This window comes from Stegostoma tigrinum, chromosome 20, assembly GCF_030684315.1.
Source record: "Stegostoma tigrinum isolate sSteTig4 chromosome 20, sSteTig4.hap1, whole genome shotgun sequence".
In the NCBI taxonomy this organism is placed as follows: domain Eukaryota; kingdom Metazoa; phylum Chordata; class Chondrichthyes; order Orectolobiformes; family Stegostomatidae; genus Stegostoma; species Stegostoma tigrinum.
The window spans coordinates 56,042,197-56,064,532 of NC_081373.1; the positions used below are offsets into that span (position 1 = coordinate 56,042,197).

The 22,336-nt window shown below is 44.8% G+C and overlaps 1 protein-coding gene across 1 annotated transcript in view; it reads right to left on the reverse strand.

The window, feature by feature from the left end:
* Nucleotides 1–22,336, reverse strand: part of LOC125462063 (broad substrate specificity ATP-binding cassette transporter ABCG2-like) — a 105,331-nt gene that overhangs the window by 73,197 nt on the left and 9,798 nt on the right. The window contains exon 4 of the mRNA XM_059652940.1: nucleotides 18,987–19,139. Coding sequence (XP_059508923.1) covers nucleotides 18,987–19,139 — 153 coding nt within the window. The remainder of the gene's footprint in view (nucleotides 1–18,986; nucleotides 19,140–22,336) is intronic.

The window sequence follows — 22,336 nt, forward strand, 5'->3', positions numbered from 1 at the left end:
AAGAGCTTCTACAGCAGTGTCAATTATATGTGCTTAATGACTACCACATACTACATACATCGGCATCCAAAGCAAGCCAGGCAGTACATGAAGGGCACAATTGCATTTTTTCCAAAGGCGGCACGGTGGCGCAGTGGTTAGCATCTGCAGCCTCACAGCGCCAGGGACCCGTGTTCGATTCCTGCCTCAGGTGACTGTCTGTGTGGAGTTTGCACATTCTCCCCGTGTCTGCGTGGGTTTCCTCCGGGTGCTCCGGTTTCCTCCCACAGTCCAAAGATGTGCAGGCTAGATGGATTGGCCATGCTAAATTGCCTGTAGTGTTCAGGGGTGTGTTGGTTATAGGGGGATGGGTCTGGGTGGTATGCTTCAAGGGGCGGTGTGGACTTGTTGGGCCGAAGGGCCTGTTTCCACATTGTAGGGAATCTAATCTAATCAATCCATTATTTTTGTTTGTAGTTACAAGCTATGCAAGATACCCAATGTTCACGGTCACAAAGAAAATAATCACTCATTAAAGAAGTGTTGACTCTAGTCAGTTTCACTTTTCGCATTCTTTGCATATGTATTGCATATATAGTCTGTAAATAGCCTAGTTCTCCCAGTGTTATGTATTTGCTTTGCTGTTCAATGTTCCTCTGTCTCTGCTTGTTCCTGGGGTGATGTTCCTTCTCTGGGGTGTTGTTTTCTTGCAAGTGTGGTTACCATGTTGTTGCTGGGGAACAATAGATTCTGCAGCAGGTGGAATCACTTCTTCCTAATCTGCTGCTTGCTGTGAAGGCACAGCTTCTCCAAATGATAACACAGTGTGGAGCTGGAGGAGCACAGCAGGCCAGGCAGCATCAGAGGAGCAGGAAAGTTGACGCTTTGGGTTGGGACCCATCAGAAATGGGGGAAGAGGGAAGGGAGCTCTAAAATAAATAGAGGAGGGGTGGGACTGGGGAAGTAGGTGGGATGGTGATAGGTGAGTGTAGGTAGGCCATGGTGGGGATTGGTCAGAGAGGTGGGAGGAGCGGATAGGTGGGACAGAAGATGCACAGGTTGCATCAGGTCAAGGAGGAGGGTTATGAGAGGGAGGGCTGGTCGTGGGAAGAGGCCGAGGGTGAGGAGATTTTGAAACTAGTGAAATCCACATTGAAACCATTGGGTTGTAGGCTCCCCAGGTAGAATATGAAGTGCTGCTCCTCCAGTTTCCAGGTGACACTGGAGGAGGCCCAGGGTGGACATGTCGCCCAGGGAGTGGGAGGGGGAGTTGAAATGGTTCACGACTGGAAGGGTGTTGTTTGTCGCAAACAGAGTGCAGGTGCTCTACAAAGCAGTCTTCAAGCCTCCGCTTGGTCTCACCAATGTAGAGGAAGCTACATCAGGAGCAGCAGACTACATTCGGGGATATGCTGGTGAACCTCTGTCTGATGTGAAAGGTTTTTATGGTTCTTTTGATGGAGGTGAGGGGCAGATGTAGCACTTCCTGTGATTCTCCAAATGTCTGTTGGTCATTCACATTCACTAAGTATGACTGATTCTTCATAGTTCCCAAGCTACCAGATGTACTGTCTTTTACTGAGAGTTGAACACTAGCATTCTGACTAGCTCTCCAGTGCTCACCCCTGACAATGAATTATGGAAGTGAAACTTGGGTTTTAATCATTTAATCTTGGTAATGTCATTCACAGTTGTTACTGGATTTACTCAAGTTTCTTTATGATCCCTTAATTTCCCTTATGATAAAGATGAATTTTTCAATGAATTGAGGGCCATGGTCCCTCATCACAATATCTAGAATGCCATAATAACTGAAATAAGCTTTCAAACATTTTGAAATCTTACTTAGTAATCACTGATATCAGTTGGTTTAACTCACAGTAATCGGAATAGTGATCAATTTTGAGGCTGACTTGTGGTAGTCACAGTATCCTTACCTCTGGGCCAGGACACCTGGGTTAAATTCCCACCTATTATAAAAGTGTGTAACAATATTGCTGAACAGGGTTTGATTAGAAAATATTTAGTACTTAACTCTGATAAGATAATCAGTTCCTGCAAAACTGAAGAGGTCTACTGCATACTTCATCTGTAGTCTATTTGACATGCAATGAATCAGATTCAGGTTTTAATGTCACGTACTCACGTACAGGGATACAGGAGTACAGTGAAAAGTGTACACAATAGCCATTCTCCAGTGCCATCTTAGGTACAAAGGTACCTAGGTATAAATTCTTAGGTATAAAATAGAAAATAAAGAAGTAAAGTTAAAAGATTAGCATTCTTAAGTGCTTAGCAATGGACCAGGTACCAGTCTTACCACCCCAATGCTGAGACCATCACCAGCACGAGCCCCCTCACTGTGCCGTCCCAGAACCGTATCACTATTCTTTGGCACCAGCTTGCCTCTACCAATGACGTCGCTGCCATGAGACCACACCAGGCCAGTCTCACCAATGCAGCCGCCACTTATAATTCCAGGTGCTCTCCACAGAAGGTGAGTAAGGTTAAAGTTTAAAAAAAAGAGAAAAATCAAAAAGTAAAAGCAGACTTATGTCATCCAAGGACAAGAGGTAAGCAGAAAGGAAAAAAAAACACAAGAAAAGAGAAAAATAAGAAAAGAAACTGATGGAGTGGATAAGCTCTGGCTCAGGAATCCTACAATAAGTGGCTCTTTAGTTTGCTTTGCTTGACATTCTTTACAAGAATTGCATTGGCTGATGTAGTTCTTAATTTTATTATTCCTATTTGGTGAGTATACTACTTCTCTTTTCTTTCCTCAGACTCAATTTCTTGATGTTTTACTCAGATTTAGATTTAGATTTAGGTTTCATTGTCATATGTACTCAAGTACGGCGTTCAAGAGTACAATGAAATGTGTACAATGTCACCACACAAAGCGCCATCTTAAGTACAAAGTACTTAGATACAAAATCTCAGTTACAGAAGTAGAAAAATAAAGCATTAAGCTAAACAGTTCAGCTCATCAGTCTTCTGCGTAGAAAACTAAAGAAGTAAAGTTAAAATTTCAAAAATAACAGTCCTTTCTTAAGCAATGGGCCAGTAGATGCTCCAGTCTGGGCTTTACCCAAGAGGGCTCACTCTCCCCTGTCCTGGGCATGCTTTCACCCACATTGGGCTAAAACCCACCTATGCTCACTAGTCATCTTCTCTGTCAACCGTCACTGCCGACCACCATCAGGCATGCCAGGCTTCACCACCGCTCGCAAGGCTTGAACCCAATTGTCGCTTCACCAAAGACTGCTGCTGCTGCCATCCTTCACAACTAACCACTGCTGCCTTGTCACTGCAACCATCCTGGCTCATGCTGGGCCCCAGCTGCTGCCACACTCTATTGCCACATTAGCCGCCTCGCTGCAGAGTCCCGCTCCGGCATCACTCCAGACATCGATGCTGCCAACCATGACCAGCCACCGACCGCAAGCATCTCAGTTGCACCTCAGCATCTTTTTTCTTACTTTGAGGTCATGACTCTATTTCATTTGCAATAAATCATTGCACTGCTTTCACATCTGTTTGCCACACATTGCTGCTACAGCTCTCACCTTGTCAGGATCTGGACAAGTTCTTTCCTTAGCAGTACATGACCTATCTACTTGACTTAATTACAGCATTTTCTTGTTGAGTTTCATCTGGTAGTTCTCTCTAGCAGTCGCACCAGATTCTGATTTTGGTCTGCAATGCCTTCTTCCATTGTTTTGTTTCTTTCTAGTTCAATGTTTGAGTGCAAAAGTGATTCAATTTTCTGCAGTTAAAGCAATGATATCCCCCTGTTGGATATGTGTCATTTCTTTTTAACTTTCCCCACAATATTTATATCATGGTGGCACGGTGGCTCAGTGGTTAGCACTGCAGCCTCACAGCGCCAGGGACCCGGGTTCGATTCCAGTATCGGGTGACTGGCTGTGTGAGTTTGCACATTCTCCCCGTGTCTGCGTGGGTTTCCTCCGGGTGCTCCGGTTTCCTCCCACAGTCCAAAGATGTGCAGGCTAGGTGGATCGGCCATGCTAAATTGCCCGTAGTGTTCAGGGGTGTATGGGTTATAGGGGGATGGGTCTGGGTGGGATGTTTCAAGTGGCGGTGTGGACTTGTTGGGCCAAAGGGCCTATTTCCACACTGTAGGGAATCTAATCATGTCCTCTGGCCTTGGTCCTTCTTCAGTCTTTGCTGCAAATATTTGATCCATTTTTCCCCAATCTGTCATTATCATTCAGCCTGAATGTCTCTCAGCACATCTCAGCACATCAGCAAAGCCTCACCTATTCTCTAATTAATACATTTCAGTTGTTTGTCAGCCTATGAGTTTCTGCACATATCTGAAGCTTTCTTGAGAGCAAATTTCTCACCTCTCAGCTGATGTCCCCTCACAGCAAGATGCTTTTATCCTCAAGACAACCCTATCTCTGCAAAGATCATCTTTTAATTATCCAAACACACAGGATTAAGCTAGATAAACTAGACTGCAGTCACATATTCATCAACAGTCCCCATCTCCCCTAGAGCTCAGACGCCGAACAAATGTTATTCATAAGTAACATTCAAATGGGATTCAAACTGTGTCCTCAAAACCCCTAAAATCTTTCCTGTCTATTTTTTCTGCTCCTTGGTGAGCCATAGGCTGCAATATGCATTATTTCCCTCACACTATAGGCAGAGTTGCAATTCTTATATGCTAGGTCTTTTTAAAAATTAATTATGTTGTTTGTTTTGTAGTTATGCCATGGAGATTAGAAGAAAATTCAACTCTATCTGATATTTCCTCTTATTTTCACAGCAACAGAGTGAAGAAATATAAGCTATTTTGACTTACCCAATTCTACCCAGCGATAGTGTGGGCGTTTACTGCAAAATTTTCAATAAGTCACTTAGGATAGTCTGGGATTACTGAAAAACAGTTCAAAACCGTACAGGCAAAGACTTAAGATTTGTAAATAAGTGAAGGAAAAATAGAGTAGAATCCATGTAAGAAGTGATGACGGACTGCCTATATAGACTGGAAAATCAGATGGGCAATGGTGGCCCAGAAGAAGAATTCATTGAATGTTTCCCAGATAGTTTCTTAGAGCAGCACATCCTGGAGGCAGCCTGTAGAGCATCCTATACTAGATCTGGGATTGCACGACATGGAGGATTAATTAATGATTTCATTGTGAAAAAACTCCAAGGTAGCAGCAATCATAAAATGATTCAATTTTATTTCAGCTTCAGGGAAAGAGACGTCGGTCCAAGACATGTGTTTTAAATGTAGATAGGGGCAACAATGCAGCACAAAAGCATAAAATGAACTGGCTTATTAGATTAAGGAACAGGTCAATAGAAATGCAGTAGCTGACATCTAAGGATATATTTCAGAATACACAGAGCAAGCACATAGAACATAGAACATTACAGCACAGTACAGGCCCTTCGGCCCTCGATGTTGTGCCGACCTGTCATACCGATCTCAAGCCCATCTAACCTACACTATACCATGTACATCCATATGCTTATCCAATGACAACTTAAATGTACCTAAAGTTGGCGAATCTACTACTGTTTCAGGCAAAGCATTCCATTTTCTTACTACTCTCTGAGTAAAGAAACTACCTCTGACATCTGTCCTATATCTTTCACCCCTCAATTTAAAGCTATGCCCCCTCGTGCTCGCCGTCACCATCGTAGGAAAAAGGCTCTCCCTATCCACCCTATCTAACCCTCTGATTATTTTATATGTTTCAATTAAGTCACCTCTCAACCTTCTTCTCTCTAATGAAAACAGCCTCAAGTCCCTCAGCCTTTCCTCGTGAGACCTTCCCTTCATACCAGGCAACATCCTAGTAAATCTCCTATGCACCCTTTCCAAAGCGTCCACATCCTTCTTATAATGTGGTGACCAGAACTGTACACAGTACTCCAAGTGCGGCCGCACCAGGGTTTTGTACAGCTTCACCATAACCTCTTGGTTTCGGAACTCGATCCCTCTATTAATAAAGCTAAAACACTGTATGCCTTCTTAACAGCCCTGTCAACCTGGGTGGCAACTTTCAAGGATCTGTGTACATGGACACAGAGATCTCTCTGCTCATCTACACTACCAAGCATCTTACCATTAGCCCAGTACTTTGCCTTCCGGTTACTCCGACCAAAGCGCATCACCTCACACTTGTCTGCATTAAACTCCATTTGCCACCTATCAGTCCAGCTCTGCAGCTTATCTATGTCTCTCTGCAATCGACAGCTTCTTTCGTCATTATCCACAACTCCACCGACCTTAGTGTCCTCTGCAAATTTACTAACTCATCCTTCTATGCCATCATCCAGGTCATTTATAAAAATGACAAACAGCAGTGGACCCAACAACGACCCTTGCGGTACACCACTAGTAACTGGTCTCCAGGATGAACATTTCCCATCAACTACCACCCTCTGTCTTCTTTCAGCAAGCCAATTTCCAATCCAAACTGCTATATCTCCCACAATTCCATTCCTAAACATTTTGTACAATAGCCTACTGTGGGGAACCTTATTGAACGCCTTGCTGAAATCCATATACACCACACCAACCGGTTTACTCTCATCTACCTGTTTGGTCACCTTCTCAAAGAACTCACGACCTTCCCTTCACAAAGAACTCACGACCTTCCCTTCACAAAACTGTGCTGAATATCCCTAATCAATTTATTCTTTTCTAGATGATTATAAATCCTATCCCTTATAACCTTTTCCAACACTTTACCAACAACTGAGGTAAGGCTCACTGGTCTATAATTACCAGGGTTGTCTCTACTCCCCTTCTTGAACAGGGGAACCACATTTGCTATCCTCCAGTCATCTGGCACTATTCCTGTAGACAATGACAAGTTAAAGATCAATGCCAAAGGCTCGGCAATCTCCTCCCTGGCTTCCCAGAGGATTCAAGGATAAATCCCATCTGGCCCAGGGGACTTATCTATCTTCACCCTCTGTAGGATTTCTAATACCACTTCCTGTGTATCTCAATCCCATATAGTCTAATAGCCAGTATCTCAGTATTCTCCTCAACAACATTGTCGTTTTCTAGAGTGAATACTGTTGAAAAATATTCACTTAGTGCTTCCCCTATCTCCTCTGACTCCACACACAACTTACCACTACTATCCTTGATTGGCCCTAATCTTACTTTCGTCATTCTTTTATTCCTTAAATACCTATAGAAAGCCTTAGGGTTTACCCTGATCCTATCCGCCAACAAATTCTCGTGTCTCCCTCCGGCTCTTCTGAGCTCTCTCTTTAGGTCCTTCCTGGCTACCTCGTAGCCCTCAAGCGCCCTAACTGAGCCTTCACATTTCATCTTTAACATAAGCCTTCTTCTTCCTCTTGACCAGAGATTCCACCTCCTTTGTAAACCACGGTTCCCGCACTCTACAGCTCCCTTCCTGCCTGACAGGTACATACTTATCTAGGACACACAGGAGCTTTTCCTTGAATAAGCTCCACATTTCTAATGTGCCCATCCCCTGCAGTTTCCTTCCCCATCCTATGCCCCCTAAATCTTGCCTAATCTCATCGTAATTGCCTTTCCCCCAGCTATAACTCTTTCCCAGTGGTATACACCTATCCCTTTCCATCACTAAAGTAAACATAACAGAATTGTGATCGCTATCACCAAAGTGCTCACCTATTTCCAAATCTAACATCTGGCCGGGCTCATTACCCAGTACCAAATCTAATGTGGCTTCGCCCCTTGTTGGCCTATCTACATACTGTGTCAGGAAGCCCTCCTGCACACACTGGACAAAAACTGACCCATCTATAGTTCTTGAACAATAGTATTCCCGGTCAATATTTGGAAAGTTGAAGTCCTCCATGACAACTACCTTGTCTCTCTCACTCCTATCAAGAATCATCTTTGCTATCCTTTCCTCTACATCTCTGGAACTATAGAAAACTCCCAACAGGGTGACCTCTCCTTTCCTGTTTCTAACCTTAGCCCATACTACCTCAGTTGATGACTCCCCAAACATCCTTTCTGCAACTGTCATACTGTCCTTGACCAACAATGCTATAGCACCTCCCCACTTTTACCATCTTCTCCGTTCTTATTGAAACATCTAAATCCCGGAACCTGCAACAACCATTCCTGTCCTTGCTCTATCCATGTCTCCAAAATGGCCACAACATCGAAGTCCCAGGTACCAACTCATGCTGCAAGTTTACCCACCTTATTCCAGACACTCCTGGCATTGAAGTAGACACACTTCAAACCAACCTCTTGCTTGCCGGTGCCATCTTGCTTCCCTGAAACTTTATTTCGGACCACCCTACTCTCAACCTTTTCTATACTCGAAATTTCGGACCACCCTATTCTCAACCTTTTCTATACTCAAAACATTCCAAAGGAAAAACTAAATATATGTGATTAATTAGTCAGTTAAAGATAGTATTAAACTTAAAGAAAAAGCGTAAATATAGTGAGATGCTGGAGTCAAAGATAACAAAAGAATCCAGATCCAAAACATTAACTTCCCTGCTCCTCTGATGTTGCCTGGCCTGCTGTGTTCTCCAGCTCCACACCGTGTTATCACAAATATGGTGATATATTCATAGATTGCAAAATAGAAAAATTCAGTTGGAATAAAAGATTAATAAGAACAGAAAACTGGAGTGTGAGAGAGAGCTACCTGAAAACATAAAAACAGAGTAAGAGTTTCTATCAATATTTTAAAAAGGAAAACAACTAACAAAGTGAACACTGATTGTATAGAAAGTGAGTCTAAGGGACTAACAATGGAAAATAAAGTGATGACAGATGTATTGAATGGATATTTTGCATTAGTCTTCCTTGTCCATGTTGTCTACATGGACTTTAGTAAACCATTTGACAAGGTTTGACACAGCAGAATATAGATCAACTAGAAAGTTGGGCAGAGAAACAGCAGATGGTGTTTAGTCTGGGCAAGTGTGAGGTGATGCATTTTATGAGGTCAAATGCAAGAGGAGAGTATACTGTTAATGGCCAGACGATTAGCAGCGTTATATTAAGAGGGACCTTGGAGTTAGCAAGCCAAGCTGCAGTTGTATAAGACTTTGGTCAGGCCACTTTTGGAATATAATGTGCAGTTCTGGTTACTGCACAACAGGAAAAACATGGAGGTGTTGGAGATGGTGCGGAAGAGGTTTACCATGCTAATGCCTGCATTGGAGTGTAGTACCTATTAGGAGAGGTTGGACAAACTTCGATTGTTTTCACTGCAAGGTCACAGCCTGAGAGGCAACCTGATAGAGGTATATAAAATTATGAGAGGCATGAAAAGGGTGGATAGGCAGTCTTTTTCCTCGGGTGGAAAGGTCAAAAATTAGGGGTTGTAGGTTTAAGGTGAGAGGAGGGAAATTGAAAGAAAATGTGCCTGGAAACATTTTTACACAGAGGGTAACAGGTGACTGGAATGCACTGCCAGGGTGGTGGTAGAAGCAGATACGACAACAAAGTTCAAGAGGCATTTAGATAGACATATCAGTAAGCAGAGAATACAGGGATTTGGACCATGTGCCGGCAGATTAGATTAGTTTAGAATATCAAAATGGTTGGCACAGAAATAGTGGGCTGAAGGGCTGCTTCCTGTGCTGCACTGTTCTATGAAGAGGAAAGAAGTTACATCCCAGAATTATCTGTAAATCATGAAACAGAAGGGAGACACGCAACAAAATTACAATCACCAGGGAAGTGGTATTGGGCAAATTATTGGAATTACAAGCTGACAAATTCCAAGATGTTGATGGACTTAATCCTATAGCACAAGAAGAAGTGGCTAGCCAACGTATTGATAGAATTATATTGGTATTCATTTGTAACAATTCCCTAAATTCGGGGAAGGTTCCATTAGATTGTAAAATAATGAATATGAAAGGAGAGAGATTGCAGGAAACTACAGGCTTTTTAGCCTATTTGTCAAAAGGAAAACATTAAAAGCAATAAGGAAATATATTATTACAGGGTATGTAGAAAAGCTCAAGGTGTATAAGTGGAATCAACTTAGTTTTCTAAACATGTAATCATAGAATTCCTTGCAGTGCGGAAACAGGTCCTTTGGCCCAACAAATGCACACTTACCCTCAGAGCAACCTACCCAGACCAATGCCCCTCTAGCCCACCTAATCTACACATTGTTGGACACTTCATTTCATCTGGAAGGAGAATGCTTTCCCTGCTCCACCTGGTGAACATTGTCAGAACCAGGAATGGCTTTTTCTGTAACTGATATGCAACTAAATTTCAATATTTTTGAGCCTGCAAATTCAGGCTCTAGAATTAGGCATGTTGGAGACAGTATCTGGATATGCTTATGTTTTTGCCAACAATAACCTTCACTTGCACCTAAGTGTACTTGTCCACATGTCTCCAATTTAAAATTGCCATCTTGCCCCCTCCTGCTAAGACGGTAATTGTGATCAAGGTAAACAGTAGAATGAACTTTTGTTCCTCAGAAATCAGTGAATTTTCCTGAAACAGTTGGGAAAACATGTTAATTGCAGCCTGAAGCTTAGAAGAACAGTGATGTTTGTCCCAGTTTATGTGACCTTAAACTTTTTGCAAATTTCAAAAAAAATCAGTTGAATTACGGTAAATGAGCCAAATAGCATCACAGAATCCCTACATTGTGGAAACAGGCCCTTTGGCCCAACAAGTCCACACTGACACTCAGGGCATCTCACCCAGAGCATCCCACCCAGGCCCATTCCCCTAATCTACACATCCCTGAACACTATAGGCAATTTAGCATGGCCAATCCATCTAGCCTGCACTTCTTTGGATTGTGGGAGGAAACCGGAGCATCCAGAGGAAACCCACGCAGACACGGGGAGAATGTGCAAACTTCACACTGATGACTGCCCGAGGGTGACAGTCATGTTTAACCAATCTTTTGGAGTTCTTATGGAAGTAATGTGTTATGGATAAATGAGACACTGGTGGTTATGCTATAGATGAATTTCCAGAAGGCATTTGATAAGATTTTGGAGTAGATTTGTAGCTCGGGTTGTGGGTGGTTGGCTTGCCTGCCGAGCTGGTTCACTGTTGTTCCGCAGACGTTTCATTACCCTGCTGGGTAACATCATCCATATAACCATCCATATAACATCCATATAACATCATCCATATAAGTGAGCTTGATTACCTCACTTCCGGTTTTCCTTCACAGTGGAGTGCATATGGGATCAAGTTCTATGTGTTTGTTGATGACTTCCTTCATGGAGTACTAGGTTTGTAGGAACTCCGGTGCCTGTCTCTGCTTTGCTTGTCACAGCATCTTGGTGTTGTCCCAGTCGAATTGGTGGTTCTCCTAATCCATGTGGATAGAGATGAGTGAATATTGGTTGTGTCTTTTTGTAACTAATTGGTGTTTGTGTAACCTTGCTGTTAATTTCATAGAATCATAGGATCCCTACAGTGTAGAAACACACCCTTCAGCCCAACAAGTCCACATCCTTGGAGCATCCCACCCAGAGTCATCCCTCTATAATCCACCTAAGCTACACATCCCTGAACTCTACGGGAAACTTGGCATGGTCAATCCACCAAGCCTGCACATCTTTGGACTGTGGGATGAAACTGGAGTCCCCGGAGGAAACCCACGCAGACACGGTAAGAAGGTGCAAACTCCACATAGACAGTAACCCGAGGGTGGAATCGAACACGGGTCCCTGGCACTGTGAGGCAGCAGTGCTAACCACTGAGCAACCGTGCCACCCACAGTGCCTTCCTGTTTGTCTGTGTAGCGTTTATCACAGTCTCTGCAGGGAATCTTATACATGACATTGGTCCTGTCCATAGTGTGTAGTGGGTCTTTGATTCCGATGAGCAGTTGTCATAGAGTTGATGTGGGTTTGTGTACCACTCTGATGCCCAGCGGTCATAGGAGTCTTGTTGTTAGTTCCAATGTGTTCCTGATGTGAGGTAGCACGATGAGTGAGTCAGGACGTGTAGTATCTTCTTGGTGTTGCTCCCATATTGTGAATGGGTGCTGTTCTGGAGTCCATTTGCAAGTTGATTTGTATGCAAGTCAGAACACAACTAAGGACAATATAAAGCAGCCAAACATGAGTACTGGAAATGTTTGTATGTCAGGTATTTAAAATTATACCCTGTATGACATCACGTTCGTAAGTATGAGCATCCGTAAGTTGGACATCCATAAATTGGAGACCATCTGTAGGCTTAAATGGGTCATTATCTGTCCAAGAGGATGTAGGAAGTCATGTGCCACAGGAATCAGTGCTAAGCACTCAACTTTCACAATTTATCAAAATGACTTAGATAAAGAGATGGAAGTCACAAGATCTAGGATTGAGATATAATCCCCATATTCTACAATGCTGGACCAAGACCCTGGACTTTTCTAAAATCTAAAATAATGGGCAAAAGCCTGAACTCAGGTGCAACAAGTATACAGACAGCTAGAATGATTTCGGTCTGTGACCATTGTTCAGCCCGAAAACCTTCACTGCAAGAGAACAATCAACCAGACCTAAAACTCCAGACTCAAAATAACTTTTACACTTTGAACTACAAAACAGACATTATGGGACCTGTACACATATCAGATACTCAGCTTCAACCAATCTTCATTCAGAGAGATATCAGGCATTCAACCTCGATCAAAATACATTTAGACATACTCTTAACTGTAAGGAAGACAATTGGTCTTAAAAGGAACACCAGTAACACAACAGCAAGTGCAGATTCGGCACAGAGGTAAGAGGGCCGCAACTAGTATATTTGCAGGCTCCAAACTTCACCTAAAGAGCTATCCCCACAACTATCTCCAGAAGGGGGATCTGACAGAGCTATTTCCCTTAGATCTATCTGCACAGCTACCTCCAGGATAGGGATCCAAACTGCAATCCCAAAACCTACTGACACAGGCCTGTTCCATACAAGGGGAACTAACAGCAACCAACCATGACCAGCAGACCTGAGAAACAACAACCTCCAAAAACTACTGACTCGACCAACACCACAAGGCCTCAGACATATCCTGAGACGAGAATCAGCTCGCGAAACCAGCAGAATGTAAGCAATACCAAGTACATACCCAATAAATCCAAACCACGTCTTACTGTTTCAGCAGGCTCACATAGATTGAAGGCTCACACCATCTGAAGTCTTTGTCAAAACACCGGGTACAGCAAGCAGAAACAGCCACTGTACCTCAAAATAATGTTTTCTCCCAGTGGTGAGTTTGAACTTTTGAGACCCCAAAGTTTCCACCTAGCTAGCAGAAAGGGGAAAGTGGGTGGTGACAGTGCAGGAACCCCAAGAGTAGGAAGTCTGATTAAAGTTTCTGTGGTTAAAACTGCCATTTAGTTCTAATAGTGTTTAACCTGTATTTGACTTAATAGTGTAATCTCTGTCCTCTGTATAGTTGATTGTGTAAATTTCACTGTTTATTAGATTTGCCTTTGCTTCTTGGATTGTACTTGCCCTTGGCATTTAATAAATGCAGAGATTCTTTCACCATGAAACACCTCAACTGCCTTCTTTATTTCACATTCCTAAATAAGTTGTGTCAGCATCAGAGATCTGAGGGTGATTCGAACCACCTAAAAATCGGCAAATTACTGATCGCAAACCAGAAGACTACAGGTAGCTAAGATAACAAAGTGGGGGGCTGGATGAACACAGCAGGCCAAGCAGCATCTTAGGAGCACAAAAGCTGACGTTTCAGGCTTAGACGCTTCATCAGAAAAGGGGGATGGGGAGAGGATTCTTAAATAAATAGGGAGAGAGCAGGAGGCCGACTGAAGATGGATAGAGGAGAGTATGGGTGGGGAGGTAGGTGGGGGATAGGTCAATCCGGGGAGGATGGGCAGGTCAAGGGGTTAGGATGAGGTTAGTAGGTAGGAAATGGAGGTGCGGCTTGAGGTGGGAAGAGGGGATAGGTGAGTGAAAGAGCAGGTTAGGCAGGCAGAGATGAACTGGGCTGGTTGAGATGCAGTAGGGGGAGGGGAAATTTTGAAGCTGGTGAAATCCACATTGATGCCATTGGGCTGCAGGGTTCCCAAGTGGAATATGAGTTGCTGATCCTGCAACCTACGGGTGGCATCATTACGGCACTGTAGGAGGCACAGGATGGACATGTCGTCTAAGCAATGGGAGGGGGAGTTGAAATGGTTCACGACTAGGAGGTGCAGTTGTTTATTGTGAACTGAGCCTAGGTGTTCTGCAATGCGGGTCCCAAGCCCGTTGAGGGCATTCTCGACCACTGCTGAGGGGAAGTTGCGGTCCTTGAAGAACGAAGACATCTGGGATGTGCGGGAGTAGAATGCCTCATCCTGGGAGCAGATGCAGCGGAGGCTCAGAAATTGGGAACAGGGGATGGAATTCTTGCGGGAAGGTGGGTGGGAGGAGGTGTATTCCAGGTAGCTGTGGGAGTCGGTGGACTTGAAATGGACATTGGTTTGTCGGTGGTTGCCTGAGAAGGAGACAGGAAGGTCCAGGAAGGTGAAGGATGTGTTGGAGATGGTCCAGGAGAACTTAAGGTTGGGGTGGAAGGTGTTGGTGAAATGAATGAACTATTCGAGCTCCTCTTGGGAGTATGAGGCGCGCCGATACAGTCATCAATGTAACGGAGGAAGAGGTGGGGTTTAGGGCCAATGTAGGTGCGAAGGAGTGACTGTTCCACATAACCTACAAAGACGCAGGCATAGCTTGGGCCCATGCGGGTACCCATGGCCACCCCCTTTGTCTGTAGGAAGTGGGAGGAATCGAAAGAGAAGTTGTTGAGGGTGAGGGCAAGTTCGGCTAGGCAGATGAGGGTGTCTATGGAAGGGGGCTGGTCAGGTCTGCAGGACAGGAAGAAGTGGAGCGCCTTTCATCCATCTGCATGGGGAATACAGGCGTATAGGGACTGGGCATCCATGGTTAAAATGAGGTGTTGGGGACCGGGGAATTGGAAGTTCTGGAGGAGGCAGAGGGCCTGGGCGGTGTCACGGATGTAGGTAGGGAGTTCCTGGACCAAGGGGGAGAAAATGGACTCCAGATAGGTGGAGATGAGTTCAGTGGGGCAGCAGCAGGTGGAGGTGCCCATTTCAAGCCCACCAACTCCCACAGCTACCTGGAAGACACTTCCTCCCGCTCACCTTCCTGAAAAAATTCCATCCCCTATTCCCAATTCCTTCGCCTCCGCCGCATCTGATCCCAGGATGAAGCAGTCCACTCCCATACATCCCAGATGTCCTCTTTCTTCAAGGACCGCAACATCGCCCCTGCAGTGGTCGAGAACGCCCTCAACCGTGTCTCCCACATTTCCCGCACCTCATCCCTCACACCCTGCCCCCGCAATAACCGCCAAAAGAGAATCCCCCTAGTCCTCACATACCACCCCACCAACCTCTGGATACAACGCATCATCCTCCGACACTTCCCCCGTCCACAATCCAACCCCACCAGCAAAGACATTTTTCTAACCCAACCCTTGTCTGCCTTCTGGAGAGACCACTCCCTCCGCGACACACTTATCCGTTCCACACTCCCTTCCAACCCCACCACACCCGGCACTTTCCCCTGCAACTGCAGGAAGTGCTACACCTGTCCCCACACCCCCTCCCTCACCCCTATCCCAGGCTCCCAAGATGACTTTCCACATCAAGAAGATGTTCACCTGCACATCCGTCAATGTGGTATACTGCAACTGCTGTACCTAGTGTGGCTTCCTCTACATTGGGGAAACCAAGCGGAGGCTTGGGGACCGCTTTGCAGAACGCCTACGCTTGATTCGCAATAAACAACTACACCTCCCAGTCGCAAACCATTTCAACTCCCCCTACCATTCCTCAGATGACATGTCCATCCTGGGCCTCCTACAGAGCCATAATGATGCCACCTGTAGGTTGCAGGAACAGCAACTCATATTCCACTTGGCAACCTGCAGCCCAATGGTATCAATGTGGATTTCACCAGCTTGAAAATCTCTCCTCCCCCAACTGCATCCCAAAACCAGCCCAGTTCGTCGCCGCCTGCCTAACCTGCTCTTCCTCTCACCTATCCCCTCCTCCCACCTCAAGCCACACCTCCATTTCCTACCTACTAACCTCATCCCGCCCCCTTGCCCTGTCCCCAGACTGGCCTATGTCCTCCCTACCTCCCAACCCATACTCTCCTCTCCACCTATCTTCTCCTCTATCCATCTTCAGTCCGCATCCCTCTCTCTCCCTATTTATTTCAGAATCCTCTCCCCATCCCCTTTTTCTGATGAAGGGTCTAGGCCCGAAACGTCAGCTTTTGTGCTCTTAAGATGCTGCTTGGCCTGCTGTGTTCATCCAGCCCCACACTTTGTTATCTTGTATTCTCCAGCATCTGCAGTTCCCATTATCTCTGACCACAGGTAGCTAAATTTGCTGATGACACAAAGATGAGTAGAGTAAGCTGTGAAGAAGAAGCAAGCAGTAAAAGGATATAGGTAGTTGAGCTGAATAGCCAATTATATGCTATATGATGCTTAATATGGGAAAATGTAAAATTGCCATTTTGACAAGAAGAATTAAAAAAAAATCATTGGTGACAGACTGAAGAACTTTAAAATACAGCGGGAGCTGGAATCTTAAAACAGTAGCAAGCAGTTTGTTTTTATAGTCACAAATAAGGCTGTTGCTGACTAGACCAGCATTCATTGTCCATTCCCAGGTGCCCTTGAGAACGTGGTAGTGAGCTGCCTTTTTGAGCTGCTGCAGTCCACTGTTGATGGTGGAGGCCGTGCATGTTTGAGGATGTGGTACCAATCAATTCAGCTGCTTTGTTCTGTGTGGTATGAATCTTCTTGAGTACTGTTGGAGATGCACTCATTCAGGCAAGTGGTGTGTATTCCAGCACACTCTTGATCTGTGCCTTGCCACTTCCGAGCCCAAGGCTGGATATTGTCTAGGTCTTGCTAGTTTTTTTACAGTGGGCTCAATGGCCTTTTTCTGTGCTGTAGACTTCAAAGGTCCAAGAAACTGTTGGACATACTGAAATAAAAGGCTTGCAACTTTATTGTGCAAAGAAAATAATATCATCATTTTTTGTTTTTTTAAATATTTTTCATGTATGTTGATCTATTTAAAAAAGATAAAAGAGAATCTGTTATGATCTATGTCTAAGATCTAAGGAACCAAGGAAAGGTGTAGCTATATTAATTAACAGTTAATTGTATATGAATTGGCGGTATAAATGTGCGTAATTAGAAGGCAATCATGTGGAAGTTTTATGGAGTATGGTGAAGTGAAGTGCAGGCTTGCACTCAGTTCAAAAGCCAGTGTCTTGTAGTGATGCTTCTTACACACAAAAAATAAATTTTCGTTCATTACAATTTTGTTGTTGCTGATAACTACAATTGCCTCAGTGGATAATTCTGGCACCTTTGGAGAGAGTGCTGAGAAGGTTCACCAGGATGACGTTCAGTCACAAGGGCATTGGCTATGAGGAAAGGTCAAAAAGACTAGGATTGTTTTCACTGGAAAGACGGCGGCTGAGAGGACATCTGATCGAGGTCTACAAAACTTTGACAGGCATAGATAGGCTGGATAGTCAGAGGCTTTTTCCCAGGGTTGAAGTTTCGATTACAAGGGGGTACAGGTTCAAGGTGAGAAGCCAAATGTTTAAAGGAGATAGAACAGAGAACATAGAAAAGTACAGCACAGTACAGGCCCTTCGGCCCACGATGTTGTGCCGGGGAATAATCCTAATCCAAAAATAAAACAACCTAACCTACATTCCCCTCAATTCACTGCTGTCCATGTGCATGTCCAGCAGTCGCGTAAATGTCACTAATGGCTCTGCTTCCACGACTACCACTGGTAAACTATTCCATGCGCTCACAACTCTCTGGGTGAAGAACCTCCCTCTGACGTCTCCTCTATACCTTCCTCCTAACACCTTAAAACTATGACCCCTCATGGCAGTCAATCCTGCCCTGGGGAAAAGCCTCTGGCTATCGACTCTATCCATGCCTCTCATTACCTTGTACACCTCGATCAGGTCACCTCTCTTCCTCCTTCTCTCCAGAGAGAAAAGTCCGAGCTCAGTCAACCTCTCCTCGTAAGACAAGCCCTCCAGTCCAGGCAGCATCCTGGTAAACCTCCGTTGCACCCGCTCCAAAGCCTCCACATCTTTCCTATAATAGGGTGACCAGAACTGGGCACAATATTCCAAGTATGGTCTCACCAGGGTTTTGTAGAGCTGCAGCATAACCTCACGGCTCTTAAACTCGATCCCCCTGTTAATGAAAGCCAAAGCACCATATGCTTTCTTAACAACCTTATCCACTTGGGTGGCAACTTTGAGGGAGCTATGCACTTGAACACCAAGATCCCACTGTTCCTCCACACCGCTGAGAATCCTGCCTTTAATCCTATATTCTGTATTTAAGTTCGACCTTCCAAAATGCAGGAAATGGTAATTCCTACCAAAATGGTAGGAGCTGGGGTGGTGTGAGTGAGTGGATGGTGGTAGGTGGTAATCAGCTGGTGTTGTTTGATCTGATGCCTTGAGACTTCATGGGACCCTGAGTCAGTGTTGCTGATTCTTAGGGCAACTCCCTCCTGAGTGCATGCCACTTGTCACCACCGCTGATAAGTCTATCCTGCTGATGCGATAGGACATACTCAAGCACGGTGGCTATGTTTCTTGGATATTGGTCTGTCAGGTACAATTTTGTAAGTAGGTGTGTGCTTGACTAACTGTGGAACAGCTCTATCAATTTTAGCACAAGCCCACAAATGTTAGTTAGGAGGACTTTGCAGAGTCAACAAGGCTGAGTATGCTGTTGTTTCCAGTGCCTGGGAGACTAGAAATACACAAACAGGTCATCATTCATGTAAACAGAAGTAGCGATAAATTTATAACTTTGAAAATTGAAGTGAATAAAACCTTTACTTGTGAAATTTCAAAAGCTTACCCAAATATAGTCATTTTTTTTCTCTTAGTTATTATCTGTGATTTTCCCTAACTGTTCTTGAAGTACAATTTGTTCATTCATCAACTTCCACCTACATACCTTGCTGTCAGACACCTTTGTTAGTCCAAGTTGTGAGATGATTTGCTCCACCTTTTCTTCTTTCTCCTTAAACCTAATTGAAGTGGGCAACCGCAAAGCTGCAGAAAACAGCAAATTTTCTCTCACTGTCAATGTTCCCATGAGAATATCATCCTGTAAAGCAACAGTTTAACATTTAGTTAAGTCAATACCTGACATTCATTTCTATAAAATAAATTCTTGATACTACTCATGGGTTAACTGTGGGTTACTAAAGTATTTGGGGCAATTGACTTGTGCTGCATTTTCTTGATTTTTTCTGTCTGGGTTAAAATGTGGACCATATGAGCAAAACAGTAATTCCATCAACAAACTATTATTCTTAAACAATTGTGAAAATAAGCATAAGTATGCTAAAGGAAATTATGGAAGAATTTGGAATTTCAGAGCAGGGAGAGGAAGAACGTGTTCTTGGTCAGTTCTTGCAAATCCTGCTGGAATAATATGGGGAGACAGTTGCACATTTTATGAAATATGCTGACGAAAGTACTGTACATCTCTACAACTCTCTATGACCTTCTCTAAGGCATGAGAAGCACTGGCAGGAAACACAGTATTAATCACCAAACATAGTGAAATAACTCTACAGAGGCTGGTATCCCATCACCATGACACTCTTTACTTACTTGTGCACAGTACCTGACACTGGTTTGATTTCCACTGAGCCAGGTCTCAGAGTGAACAGAACCACTGACATAACAAGGTGTAGAGCTGGATGAACACAGCAGGTCAAGCATCATCAGAGGTACAGGAAAGCTGACGTTTTGGGTCTAGACCCTTCTTCAGAAATAGGGGAGGGAAATGGAATTCTGAAATAAATAGGGAGAGAGGGGGAGGCGAATAGAAGATGGATAAAAGAGAAGATAGGTGGAGAGGGGACAGGCAGGTCAAATCGACAGGGATGGAACCAGTAAAGGTGAGTGAAGGTGGGGAGTTAAGGAGGGGATAGGTCAGTCTAGGGAGGACAGACAGGTCATGGAGCTGGGATGAGGCTGGCAGGTAGGAGATGGGGATGTAGCTTGAGGTGGGAGGAGTGGATAGGTGGGAGGAAGGACAGGTTAGGGAGGCAGGGATGAGTTGGGTTGGTTTTGGGATGCAGTCGGGACAGGGGAGACTTTGAAGCATGTGAAGTCCACATTGATACCATTGGGCTGCAGGGTTCCCAAGCGAAAAATGAGATGTTGTTCCCGCAACCTTCGAGTGGTGTCTTTGCAGCACTGCAGGAGGCCCAGGATGGATATGTCGTTCAAGGAGTGGGATGGGGAGTTGAATTGGTTCGCAACTGGGAGGTGCAGTCGTTTTGAAATGAACAAAGTGTAGGTGTCCCACAATGTGGTCCCCAAGCCTCCGCTTCGTTTCCCCGATGCAGAGAAGGCCACATTAGAAACAGCGGATACAGCATAACACAAGAGCAGATGTGCAGGTCAACATCTGTTTGATGTGGAAGGTCTTCTTGGGGCCTGGGATGGGGGTGAGGGGGGAGGTGTGGGGGCAAGTGTAGCACTTCCTGCGGTTGCAGGAAAAAGTGCCAAGTGTGGTCGGCCTGGAGGTGAGTGTGGAGTGGACAAGGGAGTCACAGAGAGAGTAGTCCCTCCGGAAAGCAGATAAGGGTGGGGAGGGAAAAATTTCTTTGGTAGTCAGGTCAGATTACAGATGGCGAAAGTGCTGGATGATGATGCGTTGGATCCAGAGGTTGGTGGGGTGGTATGTGGGGACAAGGGGGATTCTGTTCTGGTTGTTATTGCGGGGAGGGGGTGTGAGGGATGAGTTGCGGGAAATGCGAGAGACACGGTCGAGGGTGTTTTTGACCATTGAGGAGGTAAAGTTGCAGTCCCTGAAAAATGAAGACATTTCGGATGTCCGGGAGTGGAATGCCTCATCTCGGGAGCAGATGTGGTGGAGGCCAAGGAATTAGGAATAGGGGCAGTTTTGCAGGAAGCTGAGTGAGGTGTGTATTCTAGGTCACTTTGGGAGTCGGTAGACATGAAATGGATATCAGTTTCCAGGTGGTTGCCAGAGATGGAAATAGAGAGGTCCAGGAAGAAGACAGAGCTGTCGGAGATGGTCCAGGTGAACTTAAGGTTGGGGTGGAAGGTGTTAGTGAAGTGGATGAACTGTTTGAGCTCCTTGTGGGAGCATGACACCGTGCTGATACAGTCATCGATGCAATGGCAAAAAAGGTGGGGGATAAGGCCAGTGCAGCTTCAGAAGAAGGACTGTTCCACATATCCTACAAAGAGGCAGGCATAGCTTGGGCCCATGCGGGTACCCATAGCTGCCCCCTTTGTCTGTAGGAAGTGAGAGGAATTGAAAGAGAAGTTGTTAAGGGTGAATATGAGTTCGGTTAAGCGGATGAGGGTGTCAGTGGAGGGGGACTGGGCAGGCCTGCGGAACAGGAAGAAGCAGAGGGCCTTTTGGCCATCTGCATGGGGAATACAAGTATTTGGTAGTTAGTGAAGCTGTAAGCTGTTTCTGTAAGCCTGCCTTCAATGCGTGGACTGCTCTTTCCACCGGATCATTGAACGATGGATGGTATGGAGCTGTCCTTATATGCCAATGCCATTCAACTTTAGGAAATCTTTGAATTTCCTGCTGGCAAATGTTGGCCCATTATCTTGCACCACACATAGGGGAACTACCAGCAGTAATTTTTTGTCCTTTTTGGAATTCTGGGCACTGCCCAACCAACACAACTATGCTTGCACCCAATCCTGGTCATCAGACATAAACTCTCACCAACATCTTTATTTTGGACACCCTTGGAAGACCCTACCAGAGTTCAGCCAGTAGCTGGCAGTGGCCTTTGCTCAGAACAATCACTCTTGTTCCCAATAATAATATGCTATCCTCTACGGTGATCTGGTCTGGCCAGGTCCAGAAAGGCTTCAATTCTATTTGTGATGGCCCCTTTATTTCCCCCATCACTACTGGCTGTTTTAGTTTTGCCAGGACCAGATCTTTGTATGTTCACTGCCTGACATAATCAACAATGACCGAAAGGGTACCCAGAAAGTTTAAAAGCAGAATGGACTTTTCTAGCGATGGCACAATAGGTGGTGTATCTGCCAGCGGGTTGCAGTTAAAGGCATTCACATTTACTACTTGGCCTCTGGACAGTGTTCCAATTTGTAATTATAAGCACTTAGAATGAAAGCCCAAAACAGAATTCCACCTGAAGCTATGGGTGACACGGCTTTGCACTCTCTAAATAAAAAGCAAAAGAACTGCACATGCTGTATATCAAGAACAAAAACAAAGTTGCTGGAAAAGTTCAGCAGGTCTGGCAGTATCTGCGAAGGAGAAAACAGAGT